This window comes from Theropithecus gelada, chromosome 15 (assembly GCF_003255815.1).
Source record: "Theropithecus gelada isolate Dixy chromosome 15, Tgel_1.0, whole genome shotgun sequence".
Lineage (NCBI taxonomy): Eukaryota > Metazoa > Chordata > Mammalia > Primates > Cercopithecidae > Theropithecus > Theropithecus gelada.
The window spans coordinates 11,555,297-11,569,332 of NC_037683.1; the positions used below are offsets into that span (position 1 = coordinate 11,555,297).

General features: G+C 48.4%; 1 protein-coding gene across 4 annotated transcripts in view; it reads right to left on the reverse strand.

The window, feature by feature from the left end:
* The window catches only part of LRSAM1 (leucine rich repeat and sterile alpha motif containing 1), a 54,379-nt gene that overhangs the window by 24,222 nt on the left and 16,121 nt on the right, over nt 1-14,036 (reverse strand). For all 4 annotated transcript variants that reach the window (XM_025359463.1, XM_025359460.1, XM_025359461.1 and 1 more), the window contains 5 exons: nt 7,259-7,389; nt 3,247-3,276; nt 2,697-2,819; nt 2,223-2,362; nt 939-983 (listed from right to left, as the gene is read on the reverse strand). In XM_025359463.1, coding sequence (XP_025215248.1) covers nt 939-983; nt 2,223-2,362; nt 2,697-2,819; nt 3,247-3,276; nt 7,259-7,389 — 469 coding nt within the window. The remainder of the gene's footprint in view (nt 1-938; nt 984-2,222; nt 2,363-2,696; nt 2,820-3,246; nt 3,277-7,258; nt 7,390-14,036) is intronic.

Below are 14,036 nucleotides of genomic sequence, written 5' to 3' on the forward strand. Positions count from 1 at the left end.
AAAAAAAAAAAAAAAAATATATATATATATATATATATATATATAGCCTGTCACTTTTTCCATTAGCAATATGTTATGTTTTCCCTTAATGAGGAATGTTATTCAATAAGACATTTAATGGCTATAGGTTATTCCTCCATACATAATTTATGTAACTAAATAATTTTTCTTTCCAGAAATGTAGATTTCTTTTCTGAATTTTTTTTTTTTTTTTTAACCTGGAACCACAGGCGTCTGCCACCACTCCTGGCTAAGTTTTGATTTTTAGTAGAGACAGGGTTTTGTCATGTTGGCCAGGATGGTCTCGAACTCCTGACCTCAAGTGATCTGCCCACCTCGGTCTCCCAAAGTGCTGGATTACAGACGTGAGCCACTGCGCCTGGCCTGAACTTTTTATACTAGGAATATAGTTGGACATTATAAATATAGCCTTATTCATGTCTCTGTTTTTCAGGAGTTTACATATGTTTTAATGAACTTGAAGGGAATGATTCTTTGTAATTAAATATCCTCTAAAGAGGTGAATCTCCTTATAGCTTTAGGGAAATGTCCTGGTACAATCCTCTGGAGAATCACAAGACATTCTCTCCTCAAAGCTGCCCTCCTCAGCTGGGCGCGGCGGCTCATGCCTGTAATCCCAGCACTTTGGGAGGCCAAGGAGGGCGGATCATGAGGTCAAGAGATCAAGATCATCCTGGCCACCATGGTGAAACCCCATCTCTACTAAAATACAAAAAATTAGCTGGGCGTGGTGGTGCACGCCTGTAGTCCCAGCTACTCGGGAGGCTAAGACAGGGGAATCGCTTGGACCTGGGCGGCGGGGGGTTGCATTGAGCTGAGATTGCGCCACTGCACTCCAGCCTGGTGACAGTGTAAGACTCCATCTAAAAACAAACAAACAAACAAACAAAAACTGCCCCCCCCGGAAGAACACTTACCTTTCATTTTCCAGCGATTTCAAAATCTCGGAGCTTTTCTTTTGTCTGTGGAGAAAATCATAAAAGGTCCTGGCAGTCCCCAGCAGGCCTGTTTCCTGTCTCACTGCCCTGGCTGTGCAGAGGGGCTTAGGAAATGGGCTGGGGGCCCCTTAGCTCCACCACCTAGGAGCTCTGGGTTCTCAGCCAGTTACTGAAACCATTCAAGTCCCAGGTTTCCTCACCTAAGAAATTAGAAGAATAAAAAACCCAGCCGGGCACGATGGCTCACATCTGTAATCCCAGCACTTTGGGAGGCTGAAGTGGATAGATCACTTGAGGTCAGGAGTTCGAGACCAGCCTGGTCAACATGGAGAAACCCTGTCTCTACAAAAATTAGCCAGGTGTGGTGGCTGTGGTCTGAAGAGCAGAGCAGGAAATGGGATATCTGATAGCTGAGCCTGTAGTCCCAGCTCCTTGGGAGGCTAAGGCAAGAGAATCCCCTGAACCTGGGAGGAGGAGGTTGTAGTGAGCGGAGATCGCACCACCGCACTCCAGCCTCAGTGACAGAGTAAGACTCTGTCTCAAACAAAACAAAACAAAAACAACCCAGCTTCTTGGTGAATTTGTAGAGTTAATGAGGAAATAGATGTAACAAGCTGGCACATAAGAAGCACCCAACAAGTGACCGGTTTCCTGAACTCATGCAGGTACTGTGAAACTGACAGGTGATGGAGGAACAAGTGATTCAGGGTTAGAAAAAGGAGGCCTGGAAGCAGCAGGGCATATGGCTAGAGCCTGTTTCTGGAATGGTCCTGCAATGGACCCCCTCACTAGACTTCTTAGGCTTCTCTGGCACCATGTCTCCCCAGCCCCATCAAGATCTGCTCTTAGTAGCTCCTACCTTGCATAGAGTTTGTTAAGGCAAATCTCACTACAGGTGAATATCTGACCTCAGTGCAATGGGTTACGTAGAACCTAAAATACTGGAGCAGATGTGATCCCAACTATCTAGTCGAACCCACTCACTTTATAGATGGGAAGCTTGGGACCCAGTGGGGAAGCATTTGCCTGAGGCCACAGGTCCAATCTGGTAGCAGTCTCATGCTAAGAAACCAGACTTTGTAATGCCTGGGTCAGATTCTTTTCTCTGTACGCTGGTGCCAGTTGAAGCACCCAGACTGGATCCTGACAAGGGAAGCCCGGGGCAAGAGCAGAGGTGGTGACGGAGAAACACACTCCTCCTGGCGCCTCAGGGGACTGCCTGGGGAAGGACTCTGGGGCTGGGGCGGAGGAGCAGAGCCCAACCTCTGATTCTCCTGCAGCAGCTTCTGGATCCGGCTGGAGATGTTCTGTTCTGTCTGCTTCAGCTGCTCCTGCAGCCGCTGCCGCTCTGCGTCGAGGTGGCGCTGGCGCTCACTCAGGCCCTGCTCCAGCCGGGACTGCTCCTGCAGCAGGGGGTGGGGGTCCTGAGCCCCTGGGACCCCCTCAGATGCTGTGAAGGGTACTGACTGGGGTTAGGAGGCTGTCTTTCCACCCCGCCTTGCCAGTCCTTTCTGTGTGGCCGCGGGCCAGCTCCTCCTGGCAGGCCTCAGAGTGTCCATCTGCACACGGGGAGGCTGGCCTGGGTGATCTGTAAGGGCCCTCCCAGGTGCTGGGGGACAGAAGGAAGTGACAGCTTCATCCCACTGCCTTTCCACACCCCAGGGACCTCGCCCCAAGCCAGGAGGCCACTGGCTGGGGGGTGCAGCCAGGCTGGACCCTAGCAGGCAGCTCACAAACCTCCTTGACCGTCTGAAGGATCTCATCCTTCTGGCTGCTGCTCTGCTGAAGGAGCTGGGCGTGCTCCCGCTGCCCCAGTTCCAGGCGCCGTTCGAACTCGAGTTTCTCCAGCATCTTCTGTTCCTGCAAGACACAGATCCTGGTGACTGTCAGCACAGGCCCTGGGGGAGTTAGGACATAGAAATAGGGAGAATCCACCCCTCAACACTGACAGTACAGGTTCCACGTATCCATGCTGAGCAACCCCCACTTCCCTCCTTCCAGGGCCCAACTGTAATAAAACAAGCTGTTAACAGGAAGAGGCTGGGGTCTAGAGCCTGGGGCTGGGCTCAACCCCTCTGAGCCTCAGTCTCTGCACCTGTCCCATGGATGCTCTACCACCCAACCGAGGCACGTGAGGATGCAGCAGACCGTGCGTGTAAGAGGAAGGCATTATTACTGTGACCTCTAATTCTGAGCTGGGAAGAAGTCATTTTCTCAAATATTTTCTGAGTTGCTTTGAGATCTTTAATGAGAAAAGAGTGACAGAAGGGTAAAGGCATTTTCTTACCTTCCTCTTCTCATAGTCTGAGAACCTGTTCTGGGAGGAAAAAAAGACAGTGGTCAAGAGAGGGTGGCAGCAGTGGTTCTCCCTGGCATGGGCACCAGGAACCCCTGGGCGGCCTGATGTTATACAGACTCTGGCCCACCCCAGACTACTGCCTCAGAATGGTGGGGTCAGGGGATGAGGGGATCCGTATTGATCAAGGGCACCAGGTGGTTCCAGTGGACATCTGATGAGAACCCCTGGGCTGCCACTGTGTGCGTGGCACCATAGGAGGGGGCTCTTCAAGACAGTCCTGGGATGCAGCCCTGAGCAGGGATGGCGGTCTGAAGAGCAGAGCAGGAAATGGGATATCTGATGCCCATGGATGTCTGCGTAACACACCTACAGCACCCAGTTTCTGTCCACCAAAATATTCACAATGCACAAAGGTGTGGGGACAACTTCATGCAGAATTATTCAGAAGAGCAAAAACACTGGAAATAACTCACACATCTATTAGCGTCTGTCCGTAAGTCATGGTGCATCCATATAGTGGACTATTTAACTGCCAACGGGGTGAATGTGTGTGATCCCTCACCTGTGTGTAGCACGATTCTACTTTTGCAAAAATATCATCAAGAAAACTCAACTCTGAGCCTATGTGTGTATGTATTGAGTCAAAGGTCAGGAAAGGACAGTTATTAATCAGTCAACGATGACTACCTCCAGGCAACGGGAGTGCAGGGTGGAAGGGCTGACATTCACTTGGTTTGTAATTGTCTGTATTGTTTAAATTTATTATAAGGAGCAGGTATATTGTTGGAGCAACATTTATTATAAGGAACAATTCTATTATTGATGTTTAATTAATTATTGATGTAATTAAACATCAATACATACATACACAGAGTTAGGTTTTTTTTTTTTGAGATGGAGTTTTGCTCTTGTTGCTCAAGCGGAGTGCAGTGGCACAATCTTGGCTCACTGCAACCTCCACCTCCTGGGTTCAAGTAATTCTCCTGCCTCAGCCTCCTAAGTAGCTGGGAAAACAGGCACCCACCATCACACCCGGCTGATTTTTTGTATTTTTAATAGAGACCAGACTGGCCAGCATGGTGAAACCCCATCTCTACTAACAAAAGGCAAAACTTATCCAGGCGTAGTGGCGGGTGCCTGTAATCCAAGCTACTCGGGAGGTTAAGGCAGGAGAATCACTTGAACCTGAGAGGCAGAGGTTGCAGTGAGCTGAGGTCATGCCACTGCACTCCAGCCTGGGCGACAGAGACTATCTCAAAAAGAAAAAAGAAAACAATTCCATCACCCTCGAAAATTCCCTCATGCCACTTCATCATCAAGTCTTCTTCCCACTCCAGCCACTGGCAACTATCTATCTGCTTCCTTTTTTTGTTTTGAGTTTTCTTTTTCTTTTTTGAGACAGGGTAGCTCTGTTACCCAGCGTGGGGTGCAGTGGTGTAATCTTGGCTCACTGCAAACTCCAACCTCCTGGGCTTAAGCCATCCTCCCACCTTAGCCTCCCTAGTAGCTGGGGCCACAGGCACGTGCCAGCGTGCCTGGCTAATTTTTTTGTATTTTTCGTAGAGACAGGGTCTCGCCACATTGCCCAGGCTGGTGTTGATTGAGTTTTCTTTTTAAACATAAGAATGGAAATAGACTAGCCCATCCTGTTCTGCAATCTGCCCTTTTCACTAATCCATGCATCCCGGCGAGCCGAGGCTCAAATGCTCCATCTCATAGTGTGCACATGACCCAGGGGCAGCCCCTTCCCACTGACAAACATTTGGGGGGCATCCAATACTACAAATAAGGCTGCAATAAACACTCCTGCAAATGTCTCCTCGTGCAAGCATTTCTCTTGGGTATACATTGAGAAGCGGAACTTCTGGATCACGGGCTGTGCCCATGAAAATTTTTGACATCTGGAGGGTGTGGTGGTTCACACTTGTAATCCCAGCACTTTGGGAGGCCAAGGTGGGCAGATCACTTGAGGTCAGGAGTTTGTGATCAGCCTGGCCAACATAGTGAAACCCTGTCTCTACTAAAAATACAAAATTAGCCAGGTATGGTGGTGCGTGCCTGTAATCCCAGCTACCTGGGAGGCTGAGGCTGGAGAATCGCTTGAACTTGGGAGGTGGAGGTTGCAGTGAGCCAAGATTGCACCACTGCACTCCAGCCTGGGCAACAGAGTGGGACTCCGTCTCAAAAAAAAATTAAAATAAAAAAATTTTTTTGACATCTACTGTCAAATTATCCTCCAAAGTAGTGATATCAATTTTCACTCCCAAGAGCAGTTTATGAGGACACCTGTTTCCCACACTCCGGCCAACAGAAATTGTCATGTCAAAATGTGTGCCAGTCTCGAGGAAGGAAATGGTATTTCAATGTTGTTTTAACTTACATGCCTCTCCTCTGATTACCAGCAAAGTTGGCATTTTTAAATGTTTGTTGAGACGGAGTCTCACTCTGTCACCTGGATAGGCTGGAGTGCAGGGGCGCAATCTTGGCTCACTTCAACCGCTGCCTCCTGGATTCAAGTGATGCTTGTGCCTCAGCCTCACGAGTAGCTGTGATTACACGTGCACGCCACCATGCCTGGCTAAGTTTTGCATTTTCAGTAGAGACAGGGTTTTACTACATTGACCAAGCTGGTCTCAAACTCCTGGCCTCAAGTGATCCACCTGCCTCGGCCTTCCAATATTTTTTTCTATTGGGATGGTTTTCTTCTTACTGATTGGAAAGAGTTCTTTCTACGTTCAATCTCTGAATCCTTTAGCAAGTGACTATGTTGCAAATATTTTCTGAGAACGTGAACTGGCACAGTTTTCCCATACAGCCTTCTCCTCCCTCTCTAATTCTTGTTGAACTATAAAATAATAATAATAAAATCCCAAAAGCATTCCCAGCAGCAGTGGAAAACGGGAAAGGGTGGCATCTAGGAACCAGAGATTAAGAGTCACTGGAAGATATGAAGCCACATGCCTGGCAGCTGGCACTCCTGCCCGGTGATGGCCTCCCCTATCTACCAGCCAGCAGAGGACCCTGGATCGTGAGCCTTGGGGATGGGGACAGAGGGTACACCCAGGCTAATGTGGCAAACCCTTTGAGCTTCCTCCTCCATGTTGTCCTGTGCTAGCTTATCGCCAGGAGCTGACAGGGCCAGCCCGTCACTGGTGCTCACACATGTGCCTGTCTGACTCCTCCACTAGACCCAGAGCATGGTGGGTGTGTGTTCCAGACAGTGAATGGCATTTATTTCAGAAGTATTTGCTGAGAGAGAGCAATGAATATTGCAGACACAATCCCTATTCTCACAAAGCTTCATCCAGCATGGGAGACAGACATGAGACAGATCATTTCCCAGAGTTCCTCACCAATTTAGCACTGTGATAAGTGCTACCAAGGAACTGTGCAGGGCACTCTGAGAACACACAACAGGAGACCCGACCTGGATTGGAGCTTCTCAGAGGATGTAATGTTTAAACTGAGAACTGAAGGAGGCTGAGCATGGTGGCTCATGCCTATAATCCCAGCACTTTGGGAGTCTGAGGCGGGAGGATCACTTGAGCCCGGGAGGTTGAGGCTGCAGTGAGCTATGATCGCACCACTGCACTCCAGCCTGGGCGACACAGCAAGACCCTGTCTCAAAAAAAGGGGAAAAAAAAAAAAAAAAAAAGAACTGAAGGATAAGACAAGTGAGTGGGGAGATTCCAGACAGAGGGAGCTGCTTACTCAAAGGCCCTGAAGAGGGAAGGATCGTGGTTATTTCAGGGAACAGAAAGCAGCAGGGCACAGCTTGTGCTTGGCAAGCTGGTGGGATGAGGCTGCCACAGCAGGCCTTGAAAAGGCAGTTCAACTCATCGGGAGGCCAGTTCTAGTTCTATGGAGGAATCTCGGAGCTGCAGCTCTGAACCACACACCCACCTTCCATTCCCAGCTCCCTCAACACACACACACGCACACACATGCACGCACATGCACACGCACACACATATGCGTGCAGCAGACTGGCTTGTCTTACCTGCCACTCTAATTCCTCCCTTGAGAATCTGTCCGTGGGCCCATCGGGGCTGTCCCGAGAGTTCTCGGTTCCATCTTGCTCCAGAACAGGCAGCAAGTACTGAGAAGGGGGGTAGTATTCCAGCCCTGATTCTGTAAGAGAGGAGACACAAGCTGACCAGGAGGGAGGACAGCTGAGGTACCCGGAGACACCCGCTCCCACTGCCAGGGCAGCTGGCCCCGCCCTGACTCAGCCACTGCTCTCCTCTTCCCTAGCCTGGGTGCTCTGTGGTTTTCACCGGTCCTAGCCCTGGGCCTGGAATGTGGCAGGTGCTCAGTAAATGTCAGCAGAGTCAGTCAATGGGTACTGGCTACACCTTCCACCCAAGTGAGAATGAGGTGATAAAAAAGCCTGAGATAAGAAGTGAAACCTGGGTCCTAGATCCAGCTCTACCAATAATTCCCTGAATGTGAGACCTTGGGCAAGATGCTTTCCTTCTCTGGCCGTGTATTGTTTTGCCTGTAAAATTCCAAAGGGTTCATACCTTAGACCCAGTTCCTATTTGGCTGTTTGTCTTTTTCTTGTTGATTTGTAGGTGCTCTTTATATATTGTAGTTAATAACCTTAGGTCTACAATATGTTGTAACTATCTTCTTCCAGGTGATAACTGGTCTTCTAACTTTGATGATGGTGTCCTTCCGGGGTAAACAAGTTGTAAGTTTTGATGTACTCAAAGTTATCATTTTCCCCTCATGGGAAGGATACAGTCAGGTCACAATAAATACTAAAAATGGGCAGAATACATATGAAAAATATTCACAGAATCAAGGAAGTGACATTAGAATAATAATGGGCTCTCTTGTTATCCGTCCAATTAGCAGAGTCTTTAAGATAATACTGCGTGTTACGCAGGTTGTGATGGGGGAGAAAGGTCCTCCCAGCCACTCCTCATGGGACGGACACATGTGGGACCTCTTCCCAGGCACCCTGGGGTGCTTGTGCCCTCTCATCCACCCTAGGGGAAAGTGCACACAGTGACAGAGAGGTGTCGGTTCAAATGTTCAGAACAGCAGGAAACTGGAAATGCCCTCCGTGTTCACCACAGGGATGGCTACGAAGCTACTGGCACCACCACATGAAATCCTGTGACCAGTTTAAGGGGACATTCAAACCATATTATGAGACCAGAAAATACCCAAGACTTTTCTTGAGAGAAAAAAAAAGCAAGGCATAGAATCACATCATATGATATCTTTCATGGTTTCTTTAATGTCTATTTTTATTTTTATTTATTTATTTTCATTTTTTGAGATGGAGTCTTGCTCTGTCACCGGGCTGGAGTGTAGTGGTGTGATCTCTGCTCACTGTAACCTCCGTCTCCCGGGTTCAAGCGATTCTCCTGCCTCAGCCTCCCAAGTAGCTGGGATTATAGGCATGCGCTACCACGCCCAGTTACTTTTGCATTTTTAGTAGAGACAGGGTTTTGGCATGGTTGGTCAGGCTGGTCTCGAACTCCTGACCTCAGGAGATCCGCCCGTCTTGGTCTCCCAAAGTTATGGGATTACAGGTGTGAGCTACCACGCCCGGCCTCTTTAATGTTTTTAAAAAGGTCAAAAAACAAATTATATATATACACACACACACACACACACACACACACACGTATATATATATATACTTCTACATAGTTTAGGTAAATTGAAAAATTATTTCTTGGCCAGGCATGGTGGCTCACGCCTGTAATCCCCGCAGTTTGGGAGGCTGAGGCAGGTGGATCACGAAGTCAGGAGTTCGAGACCAGCCTGACCAACATTTAGTACAATATTTTTGTACTAAAAATACAAAAATTAGCCGCGTGGTGGCACACACCTGTAATCCCAGCTACTCAGGAGGCTGAGGCAGGAGAATCGCTTGAACTTGGGAGGCGGAGGTTGCAGTGAGCCAAGATCGCGCCACTGCACTCCAGCCTCGGTGACACTGAGACTCTGTCTCAAAAAAAAAAAAAATTATTTCTTGCTGGGCGTGGTGGCTGACGCCTGTAATCCCAGCACTTTGGGAGGTCGAGGCGGGTGGATCACCTTAGGTCAAGAATACGAGACCAGCCTGGTGAACATGGCGAAACCCTGTCTCTACTAAAAATACAAAAATTAGCCAGGCGTGGTGGCAGGCGCCTGTAATCCCAGCTACTCAGAAGGCTGAGATGGAAGGCTTCAACCCGAAGAGACGGAGGCTACAGTGAGCCGAGATCTTGCCACTGCACTCCAGCCTGGGTGACAGAGCGAGACTCCATCTCAAAAAAAAAAAAAAACAAAGAAAAAAGAAAAATTACTTCTCAAGCTGTGTAGTAGGTATACATACGTTCACTCCTTTATTCTTTATGACTAGCATATATCTAAATGTTGCACAATTTCATTTTTTTTTTTTTGAGAAGGAGTCTCACTCTATCACCCAGGCTGGAGAGCAGTGGCGTTCATTCCGCCTCCCTTGAACTCCACCTCCTGGGTTCAAGCAATTCTCCTGCCTTAGCCTCGTGAGTAGCTGGTGCCCACCACCGCGCATTTTTGTATCTTTAGTAAAGACGGGGTTTCATGTTGGCCACGCTGGTCTGGAACTCCTGACCTCAAGTGATCCACTCGCCTGGGCCTCCCAAAGTGCTGGGATTACAGGCGTGAGCCACCGTGCTCAGTCAAAATCTCTCTTTTTTTTTTTTTTTGAGACAGAGTTTTGCTCTTGTTGCCCAGGCTGGAGTGCAATGGCGCATTCTCAGCTCACTGCAACCTCCACCTCCTGGGTTCAAGTGATTCTCCTGCCTCAGCCTCCTGAGTAGCTGAGATTACAGGCATGTGTCACCATGCTCAGCTAGTTTTTGTATTTTTAGTAGAGACGGGGTTTCTCCATGTTGGTCAGGCTGGTCTGGAACTCCCGACCTCAGGTGATCCACCCGCCTCGGCCTCCCAAAGTGCTGGGATTACAGGCGTGAGCCACCACGCCTGGCCCAAAATCCTTTTTTTTTTTTTTTTTGTTAAACACAAGGTCTGTCTCTGTCACCCGGGCTGGAGTGCAGTGGCGCGATCTTGGCTCACTGCAATCTCCGCTTCTTAGGCTCAAGCGAACCTCCCACCTAAGCCTCCTGAGCAGCTGGCGTTACAGGTGTGCCACCAAGCTGGGCTAATTTTTGCATTTTTTGTAGAGATGAAGTTTTGCCATGTTGCCCATGTTGAACTCCTGGGCTCAAGCGATCCACCCACCTTGGCCTCCCAAAATGTTGGGATTACAGGTGTGAGCCACCTTGTTCAGCCCCAAAATCTTTTTAAAGAAAATAAAGGCTTTGGTCTAGCTAACTCAGCCACTGGCCAGGGTGTACATTGGAATCACCTGTTGCTCGAAGACTAATTTGCATATGTGCGGGCTGGTAGCTATGACTGTAGCCACCCCCCTCCACTTTCTTTTAAAGTGAAATATAACATAGATAAAGAAAAGAGCACAAAATCTTTCTCTCTCTCTCTTTTTTAAGATTAGTCAAGTGCAGCGGTGAGAAGAGGGGAACGAGTAGAACAAGGACTTAAATCTGTAACTGACTGTGAGCAATCAATCGAGATAACTCACTGCCTTTGGGCCAACTGAGAGCACAGAATCTTCACGTAGAGCTTGATGAATGTTTAAAGGTGAACACACTCTCATGACCAGAAACCAGTGCTGGTTGAAAGCTCTGTGGTGACTGACACGAGCACGTATTCCTTTGTGTCTGGCTCCTTGCACTCCACATTGTTTGTGAGACTCATCTAGGTTGTTGGAAGGGGCAGTGGCTCATTCTTTCCACTTGCTGTGTGGTATCCACACATGAGTATGAAACAGTCTAGTTATCCATTCTACTCCTGATGGACATTAAAGCTGTTTCCAGTTTGGACTGGTATAAATAGTGCTGCTAGGAACATTTTTGCACATGGCTTTTGGCATTTATTCATGTGCGTCTCTGTTGGGCATTGATATGGTCTGGCCCTGTGTCCCCGCCTAAATGTCTGACTTTTAATCCCCATGTGTTGGGGGCGGGACCTTGAGGGAGGTGATTAGATCATGGGGGCAGTCCCCCCATGCTGTTCTCATGGTGGTGGGTGAGTTCTCATGAGATCTGAGGGTTTTATAAGGGGATTCCCTCTTCACTTGGCACTCATTCTCTCTCCTGCTGCCCTGTGAAAAGGTGCCTTCCACCATGATTATAAGTTTCCTGAGGCCTCCCCGGCTATGTGAAACTGTGAGTAAATTAAACCTTTTTTTTTTTTTTTTGAGACGGAGTCTCGCTCTGTCGCCCAGGCTGGAGTGCAATGGCCGGATCTCAGCTCACTGCAAGCTCCGCCTCCCGGGTTTACGCCATTCTCCTGCCTCAGCCTCCCGAGTAGCTGGGACTACAGGCGCTGCCACCTCGCCCGGCTAGTTTTTTGTATTTTTTTAGTAGAGACGGGGTTTCACCGGGTTAGCCAGGATGGTCTCGATCTCCTGACCTTGTGATCCGCCCGTCTCGGCCTCCCAAAGTGCTGGGATTACAGGCTTGAGCCACCGCGCCCGGCCAACTTCTTTTCTTTATAAAGAATTTCTTCATAGACATTGGGAATTTCTCCATAGCAGTGTGAGAACAGACTAATAGAGGCATGTACCCAGGAATGGAACTCATGGGCCATAGGATATTTGAATGTTCAGCTTGAGTAGATATTGAGAATAATTTTTAAGGCAATTTTCACTTTACATTCCCACCTGCAGTATATGGAAGTTCCTGTTGCTCCCACATCTTTGCTAATTCTTGGTACTGCCAGTTCAGTTTTGGCCATTTTATTCTATTTATTTTTTTGAGATGGAGTCTCACTGTCGTCCAGGCTGGAATGCAGTGGTGCAATCTTGGCTCACTGCAAGCTCCGCCTTCCGGGTTCACGCCATTCTCCTGCCTCAGCCTCCTGAGTAGCTGGGACTACAGGTGCCTGCCACCACGCCTGGCTAAGTTTTTTTGTATTTTTAGTAGAGACGGGGTTTCACCGTGTTAGCCAGGATGGTCTTGATCTCCTGACCTCATGATCCGCCTGCCTCGGCCTCCCAAAGTGCTGGGATTACAGGTGTGAGCCACCGCGCCCGGCCTATTTTTTGTTTTTTATTTTTGGTTGACTTGTTAGCAGGAAGTTTGTGGGTTTTTTTTCCATTGAAAACTTTTGGCCATTTTAGTGGGTGTGTCGAAGTATCTCTCTGCAGTTTTAATTTGCATTTTCCCATTGATTAAGATGATGTTGTGCACTTTTTTCAGATATTGTTCATTATCTGTATATCATCTCTCTCTCTCTTTTTTTTTTCTTTTTGAGATGGAGTTTTGCTCTGTCACCCAGACTGGAGCACAGTGGCACAATCTCAGCTCACTGCAACCTCCGCCTCCCAGGTTCAGGTGATTCTCCTGCCTCAGCCTCCTAAGTAGCTGGGATTACAGGTGCCTGCCACCATGCCCAGTTAGTTTTTGTATTTTTAGTAGAGACGGAGTTTTACCATGTTGACCAGGCTGGTCTCAAACTCCTGACCTCAGGTTATCTGCCCACCTCAGCCTCCCAAAGTGCTGGGATTACAGGTGCAAGCCACTGTGTGGACATTCTCTTGTAAAAATTCTTAGTCAAGTCTTTTGCTAATGTCTTCCTCGTGGATCTGTAGGATTTCTGTTTATAGCCCAGATCCCAGTCCTCTGTTGGATATATACGTATTGCAAATATCATCTCTAACTTTATGGCTTTGCTTTTCTTTCCCTAAATGGTATCTTTTGAGGAAGAGAAATTTTGATTTTAATTAAACTATTTTTTTTATTTGTTTGTGTTTGTTTTTGAGATAGGGTATCGCTCTGTTGGAGTCTTGCTCCAGGCTGGAGTGCAGTGGCATCATCACAGCTCAGGCTCAAGTGATCCTTCCACCTCACTCTCCGAAGTAGCTGGGAACATAGACACACGCCACCACGCCTGGCTGATTTTTGTATTTTTTTTTTTGGTAGAGACAGGGTTTCACCATGTTGCCTAAGCTGGTCTCAAACTCCTGGGCTCTAGATCCTCCTGCCTTGGCCTCCCATAGAGCTGGGATTACAGCGCAAGCCACCATGTCCAGCCTTAATTAAATCTAATGTACCAATCTTTTATAATGAGTACTGCCTGCCTCCTGTTTAAGGAAGAGGTTAAAGTTCATTTTTTCCACAGCAACGTTCAGTTGATCCAGAATCAGCTACTGAAAAGACCATCCTTCCCCACTGTTTTGCAATGGCCACGATAAGTCAGGTTATCGTAGGCAGGTGTGCATGTGTGTCTTGGTTGCGTTCTGAAAGTCCCACAGGTGACCAGAACCACTAAGAACTTCCAGCCTGACAGGGCATCCTGCTCTCCTCCCGCCTCCCGCCAGTGCTGGCTCCGGGTTTTAGCTCCTTCTGCTGTGCGTCTCTCTCCTGGATGACCCGACAGCCTCCTAACTGGTCCCCTGTCCTGCACTCTTTCTTTCCTCCTCCAATCCCTTCTCCTCCCTGCAGCCTAATGACTGATTACATGCTCTCCCACTGGACACTGGGCCCGGGCACGGTCTTTGGCTTCCTCCATCTCTCTTCTCTCTGCTTCCTCACTCCAGCTACACTGGCCCTCTCTCTGTCAGACTTCCCATCAAGGCCCTTCCATATGCACCTGCTGGCGGAACAGCTTTCTGCTTTTTTCTAAATCTTAACCACGACTCCGTGTCAGTGGAGCCACACTCTCAAAGACAGGCCTCCCCCGTGTCCCCAAAATATATCAGCCGCGCCACT